This window comes from Crocuta crocuta, unplaced genomic scaffold (assembly GCF_008692635.1).
Source record: "Crocuta crocuta isolate KB4526 unplaced genomic scaffold, BGI_CrCroc_1.0 scaffold29, whole genome shotgun sequence".
In the NCBI taxonomy this organism is placed as follows: domain Eukaryota; kingdom Metazoa; phylum Chordata; class Mammalia; order Carnivora; family Hyaenidae; genus Crocuta; species Crocuta crocuta.
Genome location: NW_027533280.1, coordinates 1,856,578 through 1,883,328, shown reverse-complemented (window position 1 = coordinate 1,883,328; position 26,751 = coordinate 1,856,578). Strand labels below are relative to the sequence as shown.

Sequence of the window (26,751 nt, the reverse complement as noted above, 5' to 3'; positions counted from 1 at the left end):
CCCCAGCAGAGCAGAAGCACACCCCCTGCCACCCAGACCCCCAGGCTGGACGCCCATCTGGGCTCCAGGCACTGGTCTGGGACACACACACTCATGCTCACCCAGTGGCCCAGGAGAGAAACAGCCCAACCTGGAGGCAACGTGGCCGAAATCTGGCCTGCAGCATGGCCCTGCCCGACCTCACTGGGTGGGGGCAGGAGGGAGACAACCAGGTCCTGGGAACCAGCACGGGCTGCACAGCAGCTGCACCACCCCCCCCCGCCGGACTGAGCTTGCGGGCCCTGCCGATGGAACAGCCCTCTGGGTCACACTGTCCCCCGTGAGCACTGCCCATGGCGGAGGAGCCTCTGGAGTGCCTCAGCAACCAGAACAAGGTCACCTGTCCCTTGGCAAGGAGCTGGCAGAGGAGGCTCTGAGAGGAGGGAAGACGGGGTCAGGAGGTGCACGATGGAGAGAGGGGCGTGGGGGTGGGAGACACAGAGACTTACACGCAGCGAAAACAATCAGGGAAACAGGACACAGAGGGAGAAAAGACAGCGAGAGCAAGAGCGAGAGAGATCAACCCAGAAAACACAGGAGCCCGGTGTGAGCACCTGGTCAGAGGTGGGAGCTGGACCGAGCCGCGAGCCACGGGTGCAAGGGTGCGCAGGCCAGGGAGCAGCAGCGGACGTGGGGCCCCCAGCATGGCCCCCCTCAGACGCCCCGGGGCAGGCCAGGAGGCTGGGCCTCAGCCGCCCAGGAGAGCTTTCACCCTCGGGGACACACCCCTCCAGAGCCCGGGCCTCCCCAACACCTCGAGCGTCACGGGGGGCCCTGGGCCAGGGCCGCGCAGGGCCGGGCCTCACTCTCCCGGCTCCCGACGGTGGAGCCGGCTACTGACCGAAGCAGTCCTGCACTCTGGCTCCACAATCATTTGGGGTGATGTGGCCCCTGTGTCCGTGAATCATACTGTAAACTGCTGGACCCCCACCCACCTCAGCCAGTGACTCAGCTCAGGGAGGGTGCCCGAGCTTCGGCCCAGCCCTCATGTCTGCCCGCTGCTCACCTGAAGGCCTTAGGGGCCTGGGGCTGGGATCTGGGCGCCCAGCTCTCACCTGCTGAAGCTCAGGTTGGGGGGTCTGGTGGGGGGGGGTAGGAAGGGGCTGGTATTCCAAAAGTCTACAGCTGGGCCTGCATCTCCCTGTGTCAGAATATGAAGAAGCTTCTGGAAGGTGGGCGGCACCCTCTGTTAAACACAAACGTGATCCTGATGCTCCAAACGGCCAGCACACATCCCTTGCCTCCAGGGCCAAGCACGCGTGTCATGGAGACCACGGCGCCTCTGGCCTCTCCCAGGGCAACACGCTGACGGTGGCGCTTTCCATCGAGGAGTTTTACGTTCCACTTGTGGCCCCATCCAAGCTTTCAAAATGTAGCAGCAACATGATGAACAAACGGCTTGGCACAGGACGTGTGACGAGGGCATGACAGGGCAGGGAGTCACTGGACAGAAACAGCGATGTCTTGCTATACACCCTGTGGTTAAGCCTTCTAGAAGGTCACGGCCACTGTGAAGCGTAGCTTGCAAACATGGAAGTACTCGGAATTTGTCCATCCGAGGGACTGGCCAGGCCCCCTTCCGGAAGGGCTTGCTGACCCCACTCAGCTGTCCGTGGCCCATGGGCTAAGACCCGGCCCTGTCAGCCCACCTCAGGACGCCTTGGAAAGGCCATTTCAGCTCATCTCACCTACAGGGTCAGCTCATCGCTTCTCCCCCAACCCCTCTCCTCGTGACGGGCAGGGAGCCCATGCGGCACTTCAGCTTCCCCTCCTGCCACTCTGTTCCCTCCCCATCCCCTCCAGGGCGGGCCCTCCCCAGGCTGAGGCTCTGAGTGGCCCCGGACCAGCAGCCAGTGTTGCTGGGTGGGTGTTAGAGGCGCAGGCTCCGGGGCCCCGTGGAGGGGTACAGCCCGGGAGTCCTCCAGGTGAGAGCTGGAGACCCTCGGCCAGACACCAGCTCTGTCTCAGGCTCGTGACTCCGCCTGGGACCCCAGCAGGGGACAGCCTGACACTAGGTGACTCTGACTACTACTACAGCCCGTCTGGAGCGGACGGTGACGTCCCCTGTATTCTGGGGAGAATAACTGCCTGCCGCCAGCGCCATGGGTTTGCACTCTCCTCCCCAGATGGTGGGATTGGCACCTGGAACCCATTTCAGTCCCGCCAAGGCAAGAACAGTGAGGAGAGAGGGCTCAGGCAACGACGTCAGAGGCATCCCCCCATCTCTGGGCCCAGGCCATGCACCAGCCAACTCGGGAAAGGCCCCGGCCACCCAGCCTCTAGAAGGACCACCAAGCCCACTCGCCAACACCTTGAAGCACCACCTAGCGCCTGCCTCTCGGCCTTGAATCGGGACGGCCTGTGAGCTGTGAAGACAGCCATGCTGGGCTGATGCCTTCACTCTGGCTTTCTGAAACATCATGGTCTGATATGGCTCTCAAAGCAAAGCTTCTTAGCCTGGACATGCAGTAAGCACTCAATAAATGCCCTTGGACGAATACAATATTGTGCATCTGACACCTGGTGGGGGGAGGCTGTCAAGGGGCATCTAATGGGCTGAAAAGTTGAGGGGGCCCTCGTGGCCATCCTTAGCCACAGCGTGGCCCCAAGCCATGGAAGCCACAGACAGGCACCATAGCCTCTGTGGTTACCAGCCACCCGGAAGAGGGAGGGGACACGCATCGGGGGGTGCTATGAGAGACGGCAAGAGGGGGAGAGAGGAAGGTCAGACTCAAGGGCCCTCCGTTGTCTCCCAGGGACGCTCGTGGCCCAGGCAGCAGCGGAGAAGCGAGAGACAGGGGTTTCCAGGAGCAGATTCCAGGGAGCGGAGACGAGACCTGGGCGGGGGCCGGCGGGGCACCGTCCACCCACGGCGAGCCTCACTCACTGCCCGGACCCACTCAGTCTGCACCCACTGCACCCACGGGCCGATGTGGTCGGTGAGGGGTGGCTTTCACACGGCCACACGGCCACACCATGGCAAATGGCACTGCCAGGGTCCCCGTGGGCCTCTGTGGCAGGGGGTGCCAGGTCTGACCTCGGAACACACTGCAAGAGCAGGCTCCTTGGGGAGCCCCTTCACCACCCTGCACCCTGACCTCCTTCCCTAGAAAACAGGGATCAAGTGCCTCCTCCAAAATGCCAGAGTCAAAACGCGTTCCGCCCTCCACACAGACCCCGGCCCCTGGCGGCGGCTGGCGTTGGGCGAACACGACCGCGGCTGCTGTTCTCTTCAACATCAGCCCCGTGCAGTCAGCAGCGTCGCCAGCCCATCGTGGTGCCTGCGGATTCGGACACGGCTCCCATGTCTCACCGGCCGCCCCGCGTCCCCCTGACCAGGGGAAAGGCGAATACTGGCTGAGACCACCTAGGTCTTCGTCCAACACTACAGGGACCAGGGAGGGGGCCAGGCCTGACTTGCTCCCCTCAAGAAATAAACACACCACCAATGGCTTGGCCCCGCCCCCCGTGGAGAAGCCGGGACAGGGGAGGCACTACCTCCTGGCCTCCATGGGCCCCCAGACATTTCGTTTGCAGGAAGGACCTGACGCCTGTCTTCCTGTGGCTGCCCAGGGAGGCGAGGGGGCCGTCTGGGGGTGGACGGGACGGTTGGCAGAGAGAAGTGTGGGCAAAGGGAAGGGGGTGCAGGGTGGGCCCCGTGTGTGCCGCGGCCCAAGGTTCCCAAGGTCTAAGCGGCCAGGGTCGGGCTCAGACACAAGGCTGGGGCGGCAGGGGGGTCACTGGGTGCCCTCCATGTCCTCTCTCAGCTGCCGCTCTGGCCACACACAGCAGCGGGACCACGGCCACCTGCACCCCTCCCCTGCACCCATGGGCGCCCACGCAGACACGCCCCTGCCCACACCAGGCCAGGCTATGGGAGCGCCGTCCTCCCCACGGCAGATTTATCAGCAGGACCGCGGGTTTTATAAAACCGAGGAGAAATGAGGGAGCTCGGGGCCCACCAGTAACTGCATCCCAGATTAACGAGAGGGGCCGAGAGAACGGGGTCTGCCATTTATTTCACGGTCACGGGGCAGAGACAAGACTTACGGCCCCAAAGCCAGCACTGGGGATGACCCATTTATTCCGTATTTATGAACAGGGCCAGTGTGCCGGGCACAGAAGTCCTTCCAGGATCTGCACATAAATCTCTGTCCCTGGCAGGGCCCGGGCCACACTGGACTCTAGCAGCCCCAGTGATGAGAGGGAGGGGAGAGCCACTAACACGTGTCCCATCTCCCAGGAGACAGGGGCATCCTGCCCTGCTTCCTTCCGTCTGTTTGCAAGAGGCACAGCACAGAGGCGGCCCTTCTCTGTCCTGGGAGCCACAGCCGGAGGCCCCAGCTGGGGCAGAGGCCCAACCTCCCCAGAGATGCAGTGCACACACACTACGGCTGATCTGGGCAGCACAGACAAGAGGAAACAGATGCTCCTCCTCTGCTATAGAACACTCCAGGGCTCCCCAGGGCCCCGGCTTTCCTGGTTGGACCTCTGTCCCACGTCGCACAGTCAGTCCCCTTACCACCCGGCCTCGCCATTCTCGATTCCAGAGATCCTGCACTCAGGGCTGAGGACAGATGGAGAGCAGATACGAGTGAGAGTGCGCTTGCCGCAATGAGCACGGAGTGCCGAGCACAACTGCAGGATTGCCGTATCGTACTCCCGACACTGACACGACACTACGCCTGGTCTCTTCTGGCATTAAAATTAAGAACTTCATTTCAAAAGAAGAGCAAATGTGAGTGTGGCCCATACAGTCAGTGTGTTGGTGGTGGTGGTTTTCTCACTTCAGTCATTTGAGAGAGACAGAGACAGAGGGAGAATCCCAAACAGCTTCCAGGCTCAGCCCAGAGCCCGGCATGAGGCTCGGGTCCCATGAACCTTGGGATCATGACCTGAGCCGACATCAAGAGTCAGATGTTGAACAGACTGAGCCCTCCAAGCACTCCTTGCTGTTTTTCATGCACCCTAAGGTTTAAAAATGAGGCCATTTCACATAAATTCTCGATTTTCAAGCTTATCATCGAAAATCAGCTCTGGCAACAGGAGGTCCCTTGGCCAGAGGTCAGCTGGAACGGACACACGCGTGCTCTGTAAGTCGGCCGCGGGCCTCAGCGCTCCGTCGCCTCTCACGGACGCTGAGGTCAGGTGTGAGCCACCATTCACCAACGCGTGTATGCTCTCCTTCCCACAGGGCAGAGAACTGCCTCTACTCACTTGGCAAACACGAGGAGACGCAGGGTCCCATGATCTCTCTCCAATCCTTCGTTCATTTAAGACCCTGGAAGGTGCTGCTGGGGCGCCCAGGGGCTCAGTCAGGTAGGCATCCGACTTTGGCCCAGGTCCCGATCTCACGGTTCATGGGTTCATGCCCTGCCTCAGGCTTCTAGCTGACAGTGCAGAGCCTGCTGGCCATTCTCTCGCTCTTCCTCTCTCTCTCTGCCCCTCCCCCACCCTCTCAAAATAAACAAACTATGAAATAATATTAAATTTAAAAAGAGCCTGGAATGCTGAGACCCGTTTCCGAGACTCCGAGGGCGCTGTGCTCTCTCACGCCCCCGTGCCTTTGCACCTGCTGCTGCCTCTGCCCAGGACACCCTCACCTGTGTCCCTGTCCAACCCGGGGCCCGCTCCTTACCCTCACTTTTGAGGGCCCTGCCGTACAGACACCTGCAGGCAGAGCACCGGCACACGGTCTTAGAACCACGTACACGGGCCGGTCCATACGCCCAGAAGAAGCCCCTTGTGCCCGGCACACAAACGTCCAATGAACAGAATGGACGCCACAAAATCAAAGGCGTGGCATACAGGACCCGGGATGCGGGACACAGAAACCCCAGCCCTCCAGGACTTATCCGGGGACACCCCCTCCCTACGTAACCTCCACTCTGAGTCAGAACCCTCTCTTCTCTAGAGGCCCCAGCCGTGCCACCAGGAAGGGCTCATGAGCCCCCCCCCCCCGCCGGAGGCCCCACCAAGGCAGTGGAGCGAGTGAGGGCACAAGCACTGGGAAGGCGAGCAAGAGAACTGGCTCACAGCAGGTGCTCTGCAAACACCCCGAAGCGGGACTCACTTTTGAATACATAATCTTTAAATAAGTTTATTTATTTTTAAACAAATCTACAGGCCTCTACTTTGCCACAGTCCCCACCACCGTGCCCTTCATGCCTCAGCATATCCACGCTCCCTACCTGGAGCCTCTCAGTCTAGAAAATGCCTGACTGTACCTCAGTTTCTAAAATACCACAACTAGGTCTTTGCAGTGAAATAGCTCCAAGCCAGTAAGCCTCGGTTTCACGCATCCGTTACATGGGCAGGCCGGCTGTGGCCACACAACACTCAAGGCAAAGCCTATCCACAAACCAGACGTGGCCACCCTTCAACAGCCCACCCAGTGAGAGCCAAATCGCAGGCCCCATTGTTTACGCCTGAGTGCAGGGTGGGGGCTTCCGTATTCTGTACAGGACCAGGTAGCCCAGATTTTAGGTCCTTGCACTTTCTGCCACGGCTGCTCTGCTCTGCTGCTGTGACAGAGAAGCTGCCATGGTAATTCGGAAACGAATGCACACGGCTGTGTGTCGATAAAGCTTTATTCACAAGGGAAGGCGGGGGAGCCACAGCGTGCCGAACCACGCTTCAAGGTAAACAATCCTTCAGTCTCACCCTGGGCAGTGACGGCAGACAGGCTACAGGAGGGTGTACTGGCTATTTTTTGCTTTCAAATATGCAGAACAGTAAACACAAAAGAACTATAAACATTTTTTTTAAATGTTAGCTTTGTGAACCAGCTCAAGTCACCCAGAGGACCCAGGCCTTGCTCTAGGGATGTGGCCCTTTCCACCACAGCAATCACGATTCACCAAGCCAGGAGTTCTAGAATTTTCCAGGCTAAGAAATGGAAGCAGTCTTTCCCCCAGCGCTCCTCTCTGCTGCTGGGGTAGGCTGGACGCCCCTGAAAGGGTCTCCCAGCCGCCACTGTGGGGGCCTGAGCGGAGGGGGCCCGCCGCAGCCACGGTCACCGCCCAACCTACCAAGGGCTGCAGGACATGCTGGGAACCCATCCCAAGAGCCAAGCCCCCAGGCCGCCCCTTACCTGGCTCTTGCCGCGTCGCCGGTAGCTCCTCCTCACCAGGCTCTTATAGTTCTCGTTCTTCTTGGTCAGGTAGTAATAGAGGACACACTCGGCCACAGTCTGTGGGGCACAGAGAGCAGACTGCTGTGTACAGGGTGGGTGGTCAGAGCAGGCAGCAAGGCCCAGAGGCCTGGGTTCACGTCCCGCCCCCTTCACCCTGGCCAGTCACCTCACCTCACCTGCACATCGGGGATGCTAAGAGCACACGTGTTACAGAGCAGTCACGAAGACGGCACCCGAACGCCGTCCACGCTGCAGGGCGCATGACTGCAGCCATCCATAACCGCGATGGGGGGTCGCCTGCCTCCCCCAGCCCTCCAGCTCCCCACTGGACAAACTCAGGCCTGGGGCTCCTGTCTCTCAGCCCAGCCCCTTCTTCCCAAACACCTGGGGCCCCAAGTATCCTCTGCCAAAGCTCTGCGGCCCAGCTGGACTCTAGCGTCCCCAAGCCACTCGTCATCTCCTAGAAGGTTTGTGATCTTCTCAGCTTTGGTCCTTCCCGCACCATCCCAGGTCTGAACCACAGCGTCACTGGCCCGCCCTAGACTGCACCACCTCTTTGCCCGAACAGGACCAGCAAGAAGCCACCTCAAGGCAACCAGACCCAACATGGCAGCGCCAGCCACCTGTGGCTGCAGGCCAGCTCCGGGCGATGGCTGGCCAATGCCTGCAGCCATTACTGACAGGATGTCAGGTGTCGCTGTGGGTCTGAGTCGGCGCCAAGACCGCTCGCTTCTGGAAGCCAGTCCACAAGGGCTGCCGGGTGCGGAGGGAGGCCACGTGGCCTCTGCCCCCTCCCAGAAGACATGTGAGCAGAGGCTACTGCCCAGGTAACCCTGGCCCACCAATGGGGCCCACATGACAGCGAGAAAGTCAGTGAATTACCAGACGCCAGTATTTGCAAATTGGGTGATGTGGGGGTCCGGCTCCCCCTGGAGCCTTCAGGGGCGTGCTTTCTCTGCCAGACGACGGCGAGCTACACAGGTCGGCCGTCGGCCTCGCTCAGAACACGCCTCTCCCCAAGGCACGGAGCACAGTTGGCAACCCCTGCTCCAGACCCTTCTGGAAGCTCTATTTAAGTCCTGTCCTGAGCTGCCTCTTAGTCAAAATACACCATAAAGTTTACTTTTCAGTGTAGAGGCTCTCATTCCCCGTTCCCAAGCAGTGCCGCACAGTGGCCGGCATCTGAGACCCTGGCCTCCATCCCCGGGGAGCCCTGACCTAGAGCCTCCCGGGCTGCCCACAGCTGCAGCACGAAGCCGTCATAAACTCAGAGGAAAGGCTGTGTATGGCGCTCACTTCCCTGCATGGCTTCTCAGGCACAGAGAGATCTGGCCTCCCCACGCTGCCCGTCTCCCTCCTCCTATGGCTATCACCTCGCTAAGGGCGGACACTGGGAGCAACTATTCAACTTTAAAATAACTGTATGGCTCCCACCCAGACGGCCCTCCCTCGACCGAAAAGCATGCGGCCTCCAGCAGCTGGGCCCCCACCTCTGACGCGCCCGATTCAAGGGAGTGCGGTGTAAAGGCCCCGGGACAGCAGCCTCAGTAGGTGAACCTTTGCTGGATGCCCTTCCCGCTCCACCCTACGGCCCAGGGTCTCATCCAGACCCCACCCACTTCTCCAGGCACTGTGCAGCCCAATGAAGGGTGCGAAGGAGGCCTTCACCATTCTACGGGACGCTCTGGGCCCACTTGCCAGGTGGGAGTTGGGAGTGAACAGGGGCACTGGCTAGGGCTGGCTTTGGGGGCGAGCTAGGATTCGAAGGGCAGTGCTCCGGAAAGGCTCGTCCCAGTGGGATAGGACTTACTGGACACAAGCCTGGCTGGCAGCAGGGGTGTCAGAAAGCCCGCAGTGACCATCGGAGGGCCCCACCCCCTGGAAGAAGGCCACCCTTGCCTATAGGGACGCCAGGCACAGCATGGCTTCCGGAACGTGTGCCCAATCGGCGGGGGCTCTCACTGCCACATCCAAGAAGCAGGCTCGGGGAGGCCAGTGTACACAGTTCTCCTGGTGCCCAAGCCTGAGGCTCCGCCCCCTCCACCAGTAGGGGCGGGGCCTGTGGCCGCTCTCCGAGGAGGAGGGAGCAGGAGCACTGCCGGGGAAGGAGGGGAGGATGGAAAGCCAGAGCAAGGGGCAAGCCCCGTGGGCAGGGAGGGAGGACCCGCAGCACCAGGGAAGGGGCTGCCCACCGGAGTGGACCCAGGAGAGGCGCAGAGCGGGCAGGCTGCGTCTGGCCGTGGGGGCAGCGACTCACCTTCCTCTCCAGGAACGATGCGATCAGGCCGAAGTTCTTGGGGTGCTGCATGAACCTGCGGGAGGAGCAGGGCGGGCGTGAGGCCCGGCCGCGGGGGGCTTTCCGGCTGGGCGGGCACCGAGCACCCGGGCGCCTGCCATCTCCGAGGCCCGGCTGGGCGGGCGCCGCCCCACTCGCAGCAATTAAGCCCAGGGGGGTGGGGGAAGGGCGGGCGGGCGAGGGTAAGGGAGGGCGTTCCTTGCAGTGAGTCACTGGTTTTAGCGCCTTTGAAAATATATTTGTTTGTCCTGCTGGAGGCGGCTTCCAGGAAAAATGAGGACATTGCATGCAGCTCTTTGGTGGGGTTCCCCCCCTTTGAAAAAATGCCTTTGTTTCTATCTCCGGCCGGGTCTGGGAAGCCGAGCCTCGCCCGGCCCACGCGGCCCCCCCACCTCCCTGCGCCAGGCCACAGGTCAGGCCGAGACAGGCCGGCCTCCCGGGGAGAGGTGGGGGCCCGGGTGCTGCACGCCTGCCAGGAGGCGGCCAGAAAGGACTTACGCCGGAGGGGGCGCGGGGAGCTGGCACCCCACCAACGGGCTTCCTGCGAAGCCGGCAGAATTACTGGGAAAGACTCGGCAAGGCTGAAATGTCAGGGCCACAGGAGCAGGCGGGCAGCGGGGGCGGAGATGTGGGTCACGGCCGCCAGGGCCCCGGGGACGCTGGGTGGAGTCCCTGGCCCGGGGCCCGGCCCCGGCCTGATGGTCCCCACGATGCGCCACTGCCCCACAGCCTCCTCCGGGGAGAGAAGGAGCCGCTGGCGAGGCGGGGGCCCCAGGTCCCATGAGGGAGCCTGGGCCAGCGCCCGGTGCTCTCCTGCCCGGCCCTCCAGATGGCTGGGCAGCCGGCCAGGGAGCCCCTCCCCTGCTCCCCGACCAGACACTGGAGAATCCGGAACGGCCTCTTCTCTCNACACAGGCAGCCTGCGAAGCTGGAGACAGTCTAACACCCGGCTTTTCCAGACAGAGTCCCCTCCCTCCCTGCCCCAGTGACATTTCCTTCCCACCTAGATCCCTTCCTGGGGTTTCCCCAAGGAGACAAGGAGTCCCAGGAGACCAGGTTTCAAACTTGGGAACCCCTAGCTCACCTCTCCCACTGCCCTCCCACCTGCACCTGTGTCTGTGTCCTCTGCCATCGTATACTGACAACCTCCTGCCCACCGGGCACCTCTCGGCAGCTAAACAAGGGAGGTGCTGTTGCTATACCCATTTTACAGATGTGGAAACTGAGGCTCAGAGAAGAGGGTGGCTACCCGAGGTGAAAAGCCCGTAAGTGGTGGAGCTCTAGGCCCCCGGCACATGATTTGCGGAGGCCTGCGCACCATCAGTTCTGTGGTGACAACCTTGACCATGACCACTCTCCTGGAAAGACATGAGGCACCAAGCTAGGGCTCAGCAGACAGCAGCCCAGCCGGGGTCGCCCGTTCTTCCGAATTAACAATGAAATCGTTAGGTGAGAAGAGCAAACGTGAACGCTCCAGAAACAATGAAACACAGAAAACACCCCAGAAGCACCTCTCTGTTGTTTGTTTTAAAAAAGGCGTAAATAAACAAACAAACACATCAAGCGTGCCAGGGAGACTTAAAATACCTAACGCAGCGCTCAGCCTGGCCTCCACACCTGCGGTCTGTCACGGGGTTAAGATTAGACGACAGCTCACCCACGGGACCTGACTGGTGGCACAACGGCCACATCTGGGACTGTGGGGACTTAGAAATGAGGGTTTTCCGCCCCTGAGGAGTCAACCCCAAATACCCCTGGGCCCCACTGCCCACAGGGCTGAGCCTGTGGTGGGCACTCGAGGCCTCCCTCAGCCATCCCACTAGTTTCATGGATGTTTTAGAATTTCCATGATCAAACGTCTAGAAAATACAGTCTCTTGCTGCCAAGACCCTCGTCATCAGCTGCTCCTCCTGCATCTCCCCGTCCTGGGGCAGCTACCTCATCCCTGCACTGTCCATGACCCAGAATCGTCCCTGCCCCAGAGGCCCGCCAGGCACCTGGGCCACCTGGCCCCGCAAAAGGAAGAGACAGCCCCGGGCCCTGGCCGGCCCCACGGCAGGTGGCTGGAGAACGCGGCCGTGTCCCCTGGCCAGGAGGCCTTCTCCGGACACAGAGTGTGTTTCCAACACACCCTCCTGGCCAAGCACAGAGCCCTCCACCCCTGCCTGAGCCTCCTGCCTTCCCCCCTCACGGGGTTCTCTGCCTGGCACATGGGTCCATGGGATACAACTTCTGAGTCTAGTTGAGGGGATAAGGATCTTATCCATCTGACAGCACCTCACCCGTCTCCCCCAAACACTAGGGTCTTCCTGCTCTTTTCATTGTGGAAGCCCCAGGCCTCCTGTCTTAGCACTCGCCTCCTACCTCTGCTTTCCCACGCTGCCCTGGCTCTGGCCCTTCCCGGACAAGCCTCGTCTCTGCCGCCCAGCCCTTGCCCTGAAGCTGGGGAAGTCTGAGTCCCATCTTCTCTCCACCCTCCACCATTTTGTAAGCTGTGTGGCCTTCGTTAAGTGTCTTAACCTCTCTAAGCCTCTGTTTCCTAACCTGCGTAATGGGGGTGGCCTGATAATGCCGTTATGAGGAGTAAGAGGGACAAACACAACATTTGCTCAGCATCTAGGCTGGTAGACACGCTCAACAGCCACTTGCAGAATGAAATGAGAACCAGAGAGCCGTCGGCCAGCCACGTACCCCAGCCTCCCGCCCAACCCCTGAGATCCTCTGGCCTTGTTCTCCTGGTACACACAGCCCCTTGCGTAGAAGGTTGCCTGTACGCTTTGCACTGGGTTGAACAGTGTCCCCTGAATTTCATGTACACCCAGAACCTCCAAATGTGACCTGATCTGGAAGCGAGTTTCTGGAGGCTGTAGCCAGAGAAGATGAGGTCACGCTGGAGCAGGGTGGGCCCCGTATCTGATACAGCTGGGGTCTTTATAAAAAAGGAGACACAGGGGCGCGTGGGTGGCTTAGTCGGTTAAGCGTCCGACTTTTGCTTAGGTCATGATCTCGCGGTTCGTGGGTTCGAGCCCCGCGTCGGGCTCTGTGCTGACTGCCAGCTCAGAGCCTGGAGCCTGTTTCAGTCTGTGACTCCCTCTCTCTCTGACCCTCCCCTGCTCACACTGTCTCTCTCTCTCTCCTAGAAATAAATAAAAATATTAAAAAATAATAATAACAAAAATAAAAAATAAAAAAGGAGACACAAAGAGACACACAGGACAGACCCCGTGAAGACAGGCGGAGAGGGAGCGATGTGTCCACCAGCCAAGGGAGGAGGAAGGTCGCAGGGAATCCCTGGGGCTGGGGGAGGGGCACAGGGCCGACCCCTCCGGAGCCTCAGAGGAACCAACCCTGATCAAGGACACCCTGATCTTGGACTTCTGGCCTCCAGAACGGAGTGAGGATAAAATTCCTGTTGCAGTAAGCCACCCAGCCTGGGATCCTTTGTCACAGCAGCCCCGGGGAGCCTGTCCACGCCTCACGCCTCACAGGGGAGGGCTGCCTGGGACAGGGGGGTGGAGGGGTCTGTGGTGGCCCACGCCCCGGCCGCAGGCGACTCACTTCTCCCGGAAGGTCTCCTTCTCCTGCTCGCTCCACATGTTCATGACCTGGCGGTCTTTGTACACCTTCATGGGGTCGTCCATGAGCCCGTTCATGTTGATGAACTTGATGCGCTGCTGCTCAGCGTCGTACAGCATTGGAGGGATCACGGCCAGCTGGCGCATCTGCTTCTCCAGGTTCTGAGGGAGGACAGGCCAGGGGGCCCGGCTCAGGGCGCAGCATGGGGACAGGGCGGGAGGGCCCTGCCGGCGAGGGGGGGCGCCCAGGTGAGGGCGCGAGTGTTCCCAACAAGGGTGGGGAAGCGCAGAGCCAGGGAGAGAGGGAAGGAGGAGTTAAAATCAATTAAGCCCAAGCCGGTGGAGGGAAAATTTAAAAGGCAGCCCCAGACAGGTTTACGGTGGACGGGGCCACAAATTAAATGCAGAGACCAGCAGCAGCCTCATCCGCGGCGAGAGGGGAGAGGAATCTTCCCTTTGGAAATGCAAGTGCCATGCATAAAACACGACAGGAAAGGTGTTAGGCCGGCTGGGCCACCCCAGCTCAGGAGCCGGGCCTGGCCACCCAGGCTCCGAGGGCACCCGGGACAGGGAGAGGGCCCGGTGAGGCCTTGGACCCACTTCCCACCGCTGCCACCCTCCCCACCCCTGGCATGGGCCCACTCAGGCGTGCCCACTCGGGACCCAGCCCGCCGGCCCATGCATGGCCGGAGTCAGGCGGGCTCGCTCACGATGCACTGGGGAGGCTGGGAAGAGCCACCGCTCAGCTGGGCTCGTCCCCCCAAATCTCTGCAGCCAGCCTGTTACTGGCGATTAATTACCCATCTGAGGAGGCAGGCGAGGGCCCAGCACGGCCAAGGTCAGCCAGTTCAAAGGATCCGCTGCCTGGCATCCCATAGCCAACCTCTCCTTCGACCCCTGGGACTCCCAGCAGGAGCCCTGCACCCGGCTCAGGAGGGGCCCCCGGGGACCCGAGGCTCACAGAGCTGGGCTCAGCCTTCCGGGACCACCGTCTCTCCCGTCGCCCCCCCCACAGGGGCACTAACGGCAGACCACGGCAGGGCCACTGTGTACTGTGACTGTAGAAAGGTCCCCAAAGGAGGGGGCGGCATCTCTCCTCCCACCCTGCCCTTCCCTGCCCTCCCAGGGAGTCTCTGCTCCGAATTCTCCTTCTAACCACTCCACCCCAAATGCCATCCCCTCAACGGCCTCAGGAGGCTGGTGGCCAGGACCTGGGGAAGCAGGCCTCTGGGCTGGGGGCTGGGGGCTGGGGACGCTGCATCAGTTGCAATCCCCTCGCCCTTGCCATCAGGCAGGAGACTCTTGGGAAAGGGCCACCCGCCCTCCTCTTGCTTCTGGGGCAAACGGAACCCGTGTCCGCACCCCTGCGGGACATGCACGTGGCCATAGCATCAGCGGGACAGGAGCCACAGAAAACCCACAGGTGTGACTGTGGGCAAAGGCTTTCTGAGTTCTGCTTTCTGAGGACTCAATGGTGTTCAAACAGGGACATAAAGTGTGAAAGTTTTTTGTAATTTTCTTTTAAGTTTTATTTATTTATTTTGAGACAGAGCATGAGTAGGACAGAAGTAGAGAGGAGAGAGCAGCGTGGAGCCCCACACAGGGCTCAAACTCTCAAACTGTGAGACCATGACCGAAGCCAAAGTCGGATGCTCAACCGAATGAGCCACCCGGGCGCCCCCCATGTGAAGTTTTAAAAAGGCGGCTCTCTCCCCCTGGCCAGACAGTCCGAATTATTTGCATCAGAATCATGTGAGCAACTTGGTAAAAACTCAGAGTCCTGGGCTCCCCCCCAGATGACCTAAATCAGAACCTCCCGGGAGAGGGCCTGGAAAACTACAGTTTACAGGGGGCGTCTGTCCCCTAGGACTCCTAAGTGTCACACGGGAGAATCAGCAGCCTAGGACAGCGCTGTCTGGAAGCCACCTGCCCCGTCCTGCATGGGAGCGACCAACCCACATGGCTGTCGAGCACCGATCGTGCGGCCAGTGTGACCACGGAACTGAAGTTTCAGCTTTATTTCATTTAACTTGGACTTAAAAGGCTGCGTGCCGCTGGAGGCGGCCACACTGAACCACACACTACTGGACCCCAGTCCCCCGGGGAGAGGCGTGCGCTCCCCTCCTCCTCGAGACCCCCTCACGTCCACTGCGGTGTCGGGAACAAGCAGGGTGGGGGTCTGGCACGTTAGACGCTTGACCCCCAAGATCCAGGAGGGACCAGCGGGTACCAGCGCTTCCTCAGGGCAAAAGCCTCCTCTCCCTGCTTCCCGACCATCTCAGGGCCCCATGACCACGGCAGGGCTCACCCGGGCCCCCTGTGGGGGGGCAGGGAACACGGAGAGCGTGCTCACGTGGTCAGCGTGCTGGGAACGGTCCCAGTGCCCCCAGTCTGGGCACTGAGACGCTGACAGAAACCATAGCTCTCAGGCTCCGCCGCTTCTAGCTTCCGGTCAGGCTCGGCCAACGGGAGGCCCTGGGAGGCGCAAGAGGCGGGGGTGCTCCTCCCCCAGCCCCCTTCCAGCTGTGGCCCTCCCTGACACATGGCCACGGCCAGCGACATGCCTTTCCTTGCCTGTCCCTCAGGCAGGAGGCAGGTGACAGCCACTCCCACCGTACCTCAGTGCCCTACCCTGGCTCTGCCCACGTTCCAGGGACAAGTCCCTTGACTGGGGCTTGCTTCCTACCAGGGCACCGCCGAGTGGGGGAGGGCGGGGGGGGCAGGGGGAGTGAAGCCGAGGCCAGGGTCACAGCACGCTCTTACCTCCTGCTCGGAGAGGCCGTCGATGATCTCGGACACCTCGTGCTCGCTGCGGGCGGCCGACATGGAGAGCCCGCTGCCCCGCTGGCCCACCCTGCTGGAGACCAAAGGGACACACTCAGCACCAGGCCGCTGACGGCCGGGCTCCGGCTGTGCACAGACCAAGCCCGCAACTTCCCCAGGGGCAGGGCAGAGTGGAGACGGCAGGGAGGGAGGTGGAGAGGGGCCAGGCCTCCCCTACCCACAGGGACCAGCCCGGGCAGGGGAGGGCATGGAGCCCTAACCCTGACCCAGGACTGACAGGCACTCAGTGCCAGCTGCTCTCCTAAGATGCCCCAAAAGCCCAGCCACGCAGAGCCATGTGTGGATCTTTGCCTCGGTTCCCTCCCGTCACATGGCTCTCAGGGTTGGGAGGAGGCGCCCCGTGACGGGTGGACCGCGCGTCCAGGAAGACTAGAAGCGGCATTATCACTGCCTGTCACCTGTCACCCAGCTGTGTGACAACAAAAACACAGCTACACATCCCCCGGCACCTACTGTGCGCTGGGCCCTCCTAGGCAGAGCCTCACAGCCCTCCAGACCGCCAGGGGAGACCAGAACGCGGATCTGGCTGCAAAGCCAGGCGGGCGGGCCCCTGGCCTTCGACCCACACCCAGCATCTCAGGCTCAGCTCCCTTCAGGGGCCACGCAGGCCACGTAAATGAGCGAAGCTGGGCGGTGCCGGCCCGTGGCACACGGGAAGGACAGCCTGCTCCCCCAACACGTGTCTGAGTTTCTAATCAGCACTGAGGCTCAGCAGGCTCTGAGTGACACGTCCAGAGCCCTGATATGGCCCCTGTGTCGCCAGGTCAGCCCCTGCTGTGCTTGCTGTGCACGCCAGCCCAGGCTCTTCCCTGACCCAGGTCCCAGGTCCCTGACGCATCTTGGAGGGACAGAGGTGGCGGGCAGGGGTCCGGGCTACAGCCCCGGCTCACCTCTGCATGCGCTCCTGCAGCTCGCGCTGCTTGCGGATCTCAGGGAACTGCTTCTCGTAGTACTCGCGCACCTTGCTCTCCTTGGCGCGCCGCCGGGGGTTGCTCTCGATGCGCTCCACCTTCTTCTCCCAGGCCTCCATGAGCTGGTCATAGCGCTGGCAGAACTTCTGCTCCTGGGGGAGCACAGTGTGGGGAGCACCACTTAGCACCTCTTCAGGCGGCTCCCGGCTCCCGGCTCTGTGCTCCCAGCCAGCGCAGCACGCAGGCACGCACGCCCGCATGGGCCCATGGGGGCGGGCTGACGTGCAGACATGCCATCACACACACGGGATCACACGAAGAGCTGGGCTGACCCAGGCCCCAGGGAAACACATGGGCTTCTCTGAGGGCCTGGCTGCCGCCTCCCCTGGGGGACGGGCCAGCAGCCTGGCCTCCTTCTAGAAATGGGCTTGTCCAATGCAAAAGCCCCCAGCTACATGTGGCTAACTTCAAATCACATTCGGCAACATTTAAAATTCAGACCCTGGTCCCCCCAGGCACGTTCTTTATGTGGCAAGGGCTACAGCACACAGAGGCCACGTGCGTCATGGAGGGAAGTTACGTGGCATTGTGAGGCTCTGGGTGTCTGTCAGGTTTGGGGCAGCCCACTAGGAAGCATCCTCTTTCTGGAAAGTTCTTCATTCCCTGGCCTTGAGCTCAGCCATGATCACCATGCTAAGTTGCGAGCAGCATCCAGGGAGGGGTCTCTGATGTCTCTGCCAGACAAGGAAGTTCCTCTCTACGTCTAACCACAGTGCTGCTTGCTGTGCGTCTTCAGATAAAAGACCCCTGCCCAGGCAGGAGCAGCACTGCCTGGCTGGCTTCAACATCTCCAAGGTGACCTGGGCCTCGAGCAGGTGGGGAGCGATAAGCCGCCCCTAAGACCCCAGTCTCCCGGTCCCTAACAGCTGTGCTGGACAGATGGCACGGTCTGGGAGTCTCACTTGAACGCCCTCTCGATGCCTCAGCACAATCAGAAAACCCCTCTCCCGTCCTCGTGACAGACACCTCCCCCATCCTGTACTTCAGCCTAAGGCAACCTGTGACCTTGGTCTTCAGCAAACCCAGCGGCACAAGAGTCCCCAAGGCACGGTCAGGCCAGCTTTGAGGGCGAGAACTTGACCCCGCTCTCGGGGGCTGCACATGCTCGGGGGCCGCTCCGCAAACCCGCTAGAGATCAGGACATGGCTCCAGTACAGACAACGGCCACACCGTTGGTGGCACTGTGGTGTGGACAGCCCCCAAGGGGCACGGGCCATCCCTTCGTGTCACCATCACAGCTGGGGACCGGCCCCACCCTCTCAACTGCTGCCTGAGAGGCTGTCCTCAGGCCGACGGACCAGTGAGAAAACCCATCCGATGGGAAGATGGGGGGAGAAGGTCCCCCAGCCAGCAGAGGAAAAAACGTAGTTACTGGAAAAGTCGAGGTCAGTGTCGGCACACTGGGCGCCTTGAGACGATGCCCTGCAGGAGACGGCCGCCCCACCCCCCCGCCCCCAGCCCCAGGACCACGACTGCTGGGCGGGGCTTCCACGAGGTGGGCCCACTGCCCGGAGCGGGAAGCAAACCCTCACACGCACACGCACACTCACTCAGTCGAGGCCGGGCCAGAGCTGAGCCAGGGTGCAGGGCGCCAGGCGCGAGTCTCCGCGGAGGACCAGGAGCAGGGCCGCTGTGCCCCTGCGACCACAGGCTGTGCGTCTTACGAGAGTACGCCGACCCCCTCCCCGTGCTGCTAGCTCGTCAGCAGCCAGAATTCACTCCCAGGACCACGTCGTGGCCACTGACCCTGGCTGAACGTCTCTGTCACATGCAGGGCAGAGCGGAGCCCCTCCTGCAGACGGACTCGCCCAAATCCCGCATGGGCCACGACGACCGTCCCTGTCATGCAGGTGGGGCTCGTAGCTCGCGCAGGTCGGCCCCTTGCCCGGCTCCCCTCGTGACGGAGCGGATCCCCGAGGGAGCTGCCGATAGCTACTCAGGTGATGCCTGACGCCTGCCTTCCCCCTGCGGCTGGTGCGTTCGGCGTCATACCCACGGATCCGCGGGCAAACCCAAGGTCACTGAGAGTCACCGCTGGTTTTCCCCGAGGAGTTTCACGGTTTCGGCTCTTGCATTTAGGCCTTCAATTGACTTGGAATGAGCCTCCGCGCCGGGGCTGGAGGTGGGGGCGGCCCAAGCACCACTGCTGAAGAGACCACCCTCTCTCACTGAATGGATCTGGACTCCGGTCAAGGGTCAGCGGCCCACAGGCGTGAGGCCCTCTTCCCGGGCTGGTCCGCTCTGCGCCGCTGGGCTCGTGTCTCATCGCACCAGAACCACAGCGCTCTGAGTGCTGTGACTCGGTAATATGCTTTGAAATCAGAGCTGACTCCCGCCATTACTCCTGGTCGTGCTTTTTCAGGATCGTTTGGGCTACTCAAGGCCCCCCGTAATCCCATTCGGATCTCAGGGCCAGCTTGAGCTGACAGTTCTGAGCACCCACCCCCACCTCATGCACACCCTGAGCAACTGGGTGAAGCCTCCTGCTCAGTGGCCTGATGAAGTGGGTGTTCATATCTTCACCGAAGAGAGGAGTAAACTGAGGCTGGAAGCTGAACGCTTTGCCCCAGACGGTCAGCAGGGCCAAAAAAAAGTTTTTTAATGTTTTATTTATTTCTGAGAGAGAGAGACAGCGTGAGCAGGGGCAGGTCAGAGAGAGAGGGAGACACAGAATTGGAAGCAGGCTCCAGGCTCTGAGTTAGCTGTCAGCACAGAGCGTGATGTGGGGCTCAAACCCACGAACCGTGAGACCATGACCTGAGCCAAAGTCGGACACCTATCCGACGGAGCCCCCCAGGCGCAACAGGGCCAAGATTTAAAACCCTCCTGCCCGGGCAGTGTGTCTCGATGCAGCTGCACACAGGGAGGTGATGAGATATGGCTTCCCTGGAACCCGGGGAACCCAGGCTCAGGCCACGGGACGGCAAGGGGGGGGAAGGAGGTGCCGTCAGGCAAGGGCAGTGGGAGCCAGCTGTGTCCCTCCGATCTCAGGGAGGCACATCTTCCACAGGGCCCAGCGGGACCTGAACCTGCAGAATGTTCTCCACGCTGGCTGCGCTGAGCGCCGGGGCTCCGGGCCTCCTCGCCTCAGGTCGGTGAGGCTTGAGGGTGACAAGCGACAACTCTCCCCACCCCCATCCTGCTCAGCCTCGGGCTGCAGAAGCAAGTTGCGGATGCAGGGCCAGGGCTGCTCCTGGGGACTCAGAGGGGCGGGGATGTGGGAGGGGAGCAAACCTGCAGCCGCCTCCAACACCGCGGAAGTGACGAGGAAAGTGGGGACACGGTGGGGGAAGCGGAAAGGCGGACTGTGCGGAAAACAGAGCAGTGCCCGCTGTGGAGGGCTGAACGGGGGCACCCAGAGTCTATAGATTACTTGGCCTTGTTGAAAAAGGAACCGAGATGAGGTCATGGGTGAGGGCAAGCTCTAAATCACGGAATCAGGTGTCCCTGTAAAAGAGGGGAAGGGGGTTGACCCTGTGGGTACAGAGGCAGAGATGGCAGGGACCGGGGCCCCCGATGCTGGGAGAGGCAGCTGGCATGTGCCCTAGAGCCTCCGGTGGGAATGCCGCTCTGCCCACACGGCGACTTCAGGCTCCTGGGCTCTGGAGCCGGGAGAGCACCCGATTCCATCGTCTTCAGCCACCTACCTTGTGGTCATTGGTTACAGTGACCTCAGGACACAGGGACACCCACCCTCCACGCTGGGCTCGCCTCCCACCTGACCCCACTCTGCACGGCCCCGCTCACTGTCACAAGCGCCCGCTTCACCAGGAGCCACGGCAAGCACGCACCTCAATCCTCACTGCACGCCACCCCACTGCCCAGAGCGGGGAGGGTGGGGCTCAGGGTGAGACAGCGCACCCAGATCACACACAGCAGGCCACGGTGCATGGGCTTGAACTTGGGCCCCTGTGCTGACACACAGCCTCACACCACCCCCACCCACCAGTCGGACCTCGCAGGGGAAGGGCAGGGCGGGCCGGGGAGGTCTATGTTGGTGTCCATTGGCCCGCTGGGGGCAAACCCTTGGCTCTCTGGGCCCAGCAGGAGTGCAGGCAGCATGGGCAGCTGACCTGTGGTCCCTGGAACCTTGGAGGGGGGCTGGCTCACCACAGGGGCGGGGTGTGCAGGTGGGAGGTCTGGGGGAGGCATCTGGACCAGGCCCCCTCCCCTCCCCATCCCGGCTGGAAAAAATGCATCGGGGTCTTTGGGCTCATTACAGAAGAACAGGAATGGGGGGCACCCGGGGGGCTCAGTCGGTTAAGGGTCCAACTCTTGTTTTCAGCTCAGGTCACAGTCTGCAGGTTCATGAAATCAAGCCCCGCATCAGGCTCCTCTCTGATAACATGGAGCCTGCTTGGGACTCTCTCTTCCTGTCTCTCTGCCTCTCTCCTTCTCATTCTCTCTCAAAATAAGTAAACAAACATTACCCAAAATCAGAACAGAACCATTCTGAACACACACCCCCATGCAACTGAGGGGCCCCTCTCTCTGGAGATGGGCTCAGCCCGGCCTCAGAGCCACCCTGAGTTTCCCAGTTTCCAGTTGCTCCGTCTTTAAATAAGCTACTTTCCCCACCCCACCCTCAAGGGGCCCCCACGTGACCTCAGGGATCCTTCTCAAATGTACATCAGAATTTCTTCATCCTGCCCAAAATGAACCCCATTCCCAGACGGGGCCTCTGGGGGTGTAAGTGCGGCCAAGGCTGAAAGATCACAGAGAACACTGATCGTTCCTGGGGGTGGTGACGACAGGACTTCCTATCCTTTAGGAGACAGACGTAGAGGTGCCCGCGAGAGGGGTCCCAGGGTCCGCACCTACTTCCTGCCTGTCCAACACAACAGCGTTCAACGTTCACACTTGCGCGTGCGCGCACGCACACACAGCAAAGTAGCCACAATCAATTCTACGTAGTTTTCACTGTATTTGTCAAATTTCCTATTTGAAAATTCTCAAAATAAAGACTGCGTATTGTTTACTAAGAACGCATTTAGAAGAGTAAATTAAGGGTCCCATCGTACTTACAATAAAATCTGAATGGTCCGTCCCGGTTGAAGGCAAGTGTCTCTAGGTGATTTGGCTCCCACACCATTCGTGTCAACCGCGACCCGCACTCCAGACTTGTCTCCTGCACGGTGTCCCCGCCGCCTCAAGCTGGTTCTGACCTCAGGGCCTTTGCACTCGCTGTGGCCTCTGCCTGACCCTCCAGATTTCCACACAGCTGGGCCTTCCTTGTCCTTCCCATCCAGTACTGAGGGTGCCGCCCAGGACACACAGGCTGTCCCTACCCCACCCTGTCCTTCCACATGGCACTTCTCTCTGTCTCCTCTGCCCACCGCTGTGCCATGGGGTCTCGCAGGTCCTCGCTCTATGTTTAACTCAATGAACGAGGTGGGACGCCCACCCACCCCACCTCCGGTCACCATCCAGTCAATCTAGGGGTCTGAGGAATGCGGGAAAGGAAAGGCTGCGCAGTCTCCCCCACAAAGGCCCCCAGGGTCCAGAACGCCACCTGCCAGGTTCCCAGCCACCCAGCATCTGGGCTAAAAGTGTCTCCTGTCTTCTGGGACCTAACTGAGGTCTGGGGCCAGAGCAGGGTGGGTTCAGAAACTGGTTCAGAGGGACCATGCCGTCAAGTGGTCCAATCAGAGCCTCGGTGAGATGGTCTGAGAAAGGAGGACAGCTCTCTCTCTGGCCCTAATGCCTCCGATCGGCGGCAGGCATTTATTCAGTTCCCACAGGGACACCTGTCTGTCAATGTACGCACATACAGAGTTGGGGGGGGAACCACATAGAAGTGAACGTAAGCCATGATCAAACCATTCCTGAACTCCACCTCGTGGCCTTTTCCACCTACAAATTTCTGTACCATTTAAGCCCATGGGAGCCAGCTCTTCCCTCCATGGAGTGACTCCCCCTCCATCACTGCCCACCCGGGGGGCCTCAGCGATGGAAACAGCCGCCCCGAACACAACAGCACGTGTCCTCACACACACCGCCCTGCCTTGGGAGGCTTCCCAGAGGAGATGCAGTGTGTGTGGCGGGATGTGGGGGTGGCGCCTGTCACTCTGGCGCAGCCGCTGCCCGCCGGTGCAGCCTAGGGAGGCTTGCTGCTGCTGGAAGCCTCCGTTTCCGGAGCTGGGAAGACCCCACATCTAAGGGGCCTCCGTGCAGCCGCGACCACCAGCGCACAGCCCGCCCCCAGCCCCTCCTCTTCCAACAAGCTCTCTCCCTGCCTGGAAAGCAGGGTCCTCTGACAAGGCACCAGTCTTCGCCAACATGCTGCCTTCTCCCCTCCCAGGCGGCAAAGGGAGAGGCAGAACTCCAGGCCCCAGGCGCAGCTGGGCAGCCGCGCCCCGGGTTCAGCTTCAACAAAGCAGCCGCTCCCCTTTCCCGTTCCGCCGCGGTCCACGGCCTGGACACGCAGCGATGCGACAGCTGCAGACCAGGAGGTCCGGTGGGCACGGCCCAAAGTGGCCCGGACTCTCCAGGAAGCGTGGCCCAGGGGAGCGACTGGGGAGATTCCGAGGAGGGCTTACCCATTGTTTCCGAGCGTGGTTCCTCCTCTTGAAGTACAAGATTAACTTTTTCCGCATCGCCTGGTTTCTAAGCGGGAAGAACACAGCAAATGGGGCAGGTCAGTAATGCAGACTTTCCGATATTTTGTCCTTCACTGAGCTGATTCCTGAGAGCAAGCCCTAAGTCTGCCCCTTTACCGGTTCACGGGGGGGCTAAGAGACACTCCAGAGGGAGCCACGAACCACCAGTGTGCGTCCTTCCTCTCCCCGCGGTGCCCTTGTCCACATTCAGACTCAGCATGGCGCAGAAGAATGGTCCCCGGGGGTAGGGTGTCGGCGCTCCCCGCCCCCCACGCGCACCCAGGATCCCTTCTGGAAAACTGGCCACAGAGAAATGCACAGGCTCAGACCAGGAATGCGGCCCAGAGAGACTGGACCTGAGACCTGTGGCCACCCCGACACAGCTGTCCCCCGGGCCGGCTCCAGCACAGCATGGCACTCTGGGCTGCAGGCCACCCGGCTTGTGACAGCGGAGGTCACCCGGGCAGGGCGGCACAGGCTGGCAGCTGCCGGCCAGGTAGGGGCCCTCAGAAAGCCCCCCTCCTTCAGCTCCTCCCCACGCAAGCGAGTGCTGCAGCAGACAGCTGGGGGGGGGGCCTGGGAGCTGGGGCCCCCGGACATGCTCACCCCCACTGAACGTGCTCACCCCCCCCAAATGTGCTCGGCCCCCCAAACCTGCTTGCCCCGATCTGGGGGGCAGTGGCGGCAGCTTCCCAGGGGAGGGGTGTTCCTTCCCTCTCGTGTTCCCAGGAACGCCCAGCCCCACGGAAAAGATATAATGATGCCCCCGCCAGCCTCTGGGAGGTTCCCAGAGCTACCCTGCACCCCAGCCTCAGGAGCATGGCAGAGGTGGTGGCTGTCCCCAGGCCCTTATGGGCAGGCAGAGGACACAGGGGCCCCAGGGAGGGTCACTGCCTCCAGGCCCCCGCACACAGGCACCACCACCAGGCCCAGCTGTCCTCAGGGTCTGCCACCACACCTGTCCCAGGCCGAATGATGGGACCCCCCATCCCCAGGGCTCAATGCAGACCTCCAGCAGGAAGCCAGCATCCTCACTACCATGGCTCCAGTCCAGGGCCGCTAACTAGCTGCATGTCACCTTTTAACAAGAAGGGAGAGGCCACAGTGAGCGTGTGGGTGGCACCACATCTCCAGAACGCCCACAGACCCCAGCAGCACTCAGAGCCCCCACGGACCCCCCTGAAGTGGCGTGGGTCCCTGGCTCCCGGGCTCATCCTCGCCTCACGTCAGCCGCCCTCCCCCCCTTGAGGCCTCACCGCTGACCTCAGTCAGCCTCCTCTGCCCTGTGCCCGTCAGGGTGGCCACTGGGGGTCCTCAGTCACACAGGCTGAGACCAGAAAACTTAATTCCACGACAAAGAATGTAAGTAATCTCAGCCTCAACATCCTCATCTGAAAAATGGGTGCAATTACATCACGTTTTCAGTCACTCAGTCAATGTTTACTGAGCACCTACTATATGCAGGTACTCTTCTAGGCACTGGGGACACAGCCTCGAGCAAGGCAGAGTCCCCAGACCTCACAGAGGGGATGCTGAGAGGGGCCCCAAGACAGTAAGAAAAATACTGCAGATAAATCCTGACTCAGGAATTTAAACAGGGTGGCGGGGTAGTGACCGGGTGGCCAGGGAAGGTATACCTACTTCAGGTTCAGGAGTGCAGAAAAGTCAGAGACGGCCCCAAGCCATCTCAGCTGCGGGAAGAGGAACCCAGCCGTGGAAAGAACCAGAGGGCAGGGCACTCTGGGTAGAGGGCACTGCAAAGGCCCTGAGGTGGGGACAAACTCCGGGAACTTGAAGAACAAACAGAAGAAGCCCCATGTGGCTGGACAGCAAAGGGCAGGAGAGGAGGGAGAGGAAGGGAGGGGAGGGGAGGCGAAAAGGTAAAGAGACGCACAGCCGAGAAGGCCGAGAAGCAGGGACCGCCCAGAGCAGCAAGCCGGTAGCACAGAGGCCCTGGTTTCTAACAAAAAGCCACTTCTCTCTGGAGTATGGCTAAAATGAAGAAGAACAAATCAGAATGAAAAGATCGGAAGAACACGAGACTCACCCCGCGCTTCTGACTGCCAAAGCCAGGAGACTCAGAGCAGCAGGATAAATAACGCGGTGCCAGCTTATAACCCTGGGAACAGAATAAATATCCGGGAGTCCGCGCCGATATAAATAAATGACCGAACAAATAAATAAACAAGGAAGAAGGAGCGAGTGTGCCTTAGCAGAATTCCAATTAACAAACGTAGAAGGGATGCGGGAAACGGGGCAGCATCGCTACAGCACCGCAGCCCTACCTGCCGTGGGCAAGACCCGCATGTGAGTGTTACACTAACTGGCAAAACTCTGCGAACAGGACGTTTGCGTAGCCTCAAAGCATCTTCCCTCAAATATTTCCTAACCACTTGGCAGTTTTAACTCCGTCCGTAAATTCTCTGACATCCCCTGCAGGGTAGGCTCCCCTCTCGGGACGGCAGGCCGGCCCCACGACGTGGTCTAAAGCACCAAGCACGTGCGGACCACACACCAACGCACAGAGGACACAGCGCCCCCGACCTGCCGTGGCGGGAAGGGCGGCTCGTCCTCTCTGTGGGCTCTTCCCCCAAACCCACGCCGGCCCTTTCGTGAGAAACACCGAGCAAACCCAAGTCACGGGACATTGGACAAAACCCCTGATCGCTACCCTTCGAAAGTGTGAGGGTCAGGAGAGCCAGGCCGAGGCGGAGAAGCCGTCGCCCGGGGACCAAGGACACATGAGGACGAGGTGCAAAATGGGAGCCTGTTATCAGATGCGGGACCAGGAGACGGACCTTCGTGGACAAACTGGAAAAGCCCCAGGACGGCGGCTGGGTCGGCCCAGAGCACCGTCCCGCCGTTACTTCCTGCATTTTGACAAGCGCACCCTCAGTCCCGTCAGATTTCCCCCTCGGGGACGCTGGCTGCTGGGGATGCAGGAGGTCCTCAGTACTGTCTCTGCCACCTTCTGTAAATCTAGCTGTTTTACAGTAAATATGTAAGAAAATAAAACACAAGGTCATGATCTATGCTGAAAGGCCCTGTTGAAACCAAACATCTTTCTTCGGAGCTTGCAGGAGCATGTGTGCAGGTCACAAATGGAAATGCGTCCCCCCTCCCTGTCCAGTGATGCTGGGGCCCCAACCCCGGGACCTCAGGATACCACCCTATTTGGAAACCGCCTCCTTCCAGAGGTCATCAAGTTAGCACCAGGCTGTCAGAGCGGCCCTACCCCCTAGGCCTGGCGTCCGTCTACAAAGGCGGAGCACGGCCTTGGAGATGCGGGGGA

General features: G+C 61.0%; 1 protein-coding gene across 1 annotated transcript in view; it reads right to left on the bottom strand.

The window, feature by feature from the left end:
- NCOR2 (nuclear receptor corepressor 2) overlaps nucleotides 1-26,751 on the bottom strand; it is a 179,475-nt gene that overhangs the window by 74,841 nt on the left and 77,883 nt on the right. The window contains 6 exon segments of the mRNA XM_077747973.1: nucleotides 7,134-7,231; nucleotides 9,432-9,486; nucleotides 13,029-13,207; nucleotides 15,809-15,902; nucleotides 16,780-16,952; nucleotides 23,400-23,466. Coding sequence (XP_077604099.1) covers nucleotides 7,134-7,231; nucleotides 9,432-9,486; nucleotides 13,029-13,207; nucleotides 15,809-15,902; nucleotides 16,780-16,952; nucleotides 23,400-23,466 — 666 coding nt within the window.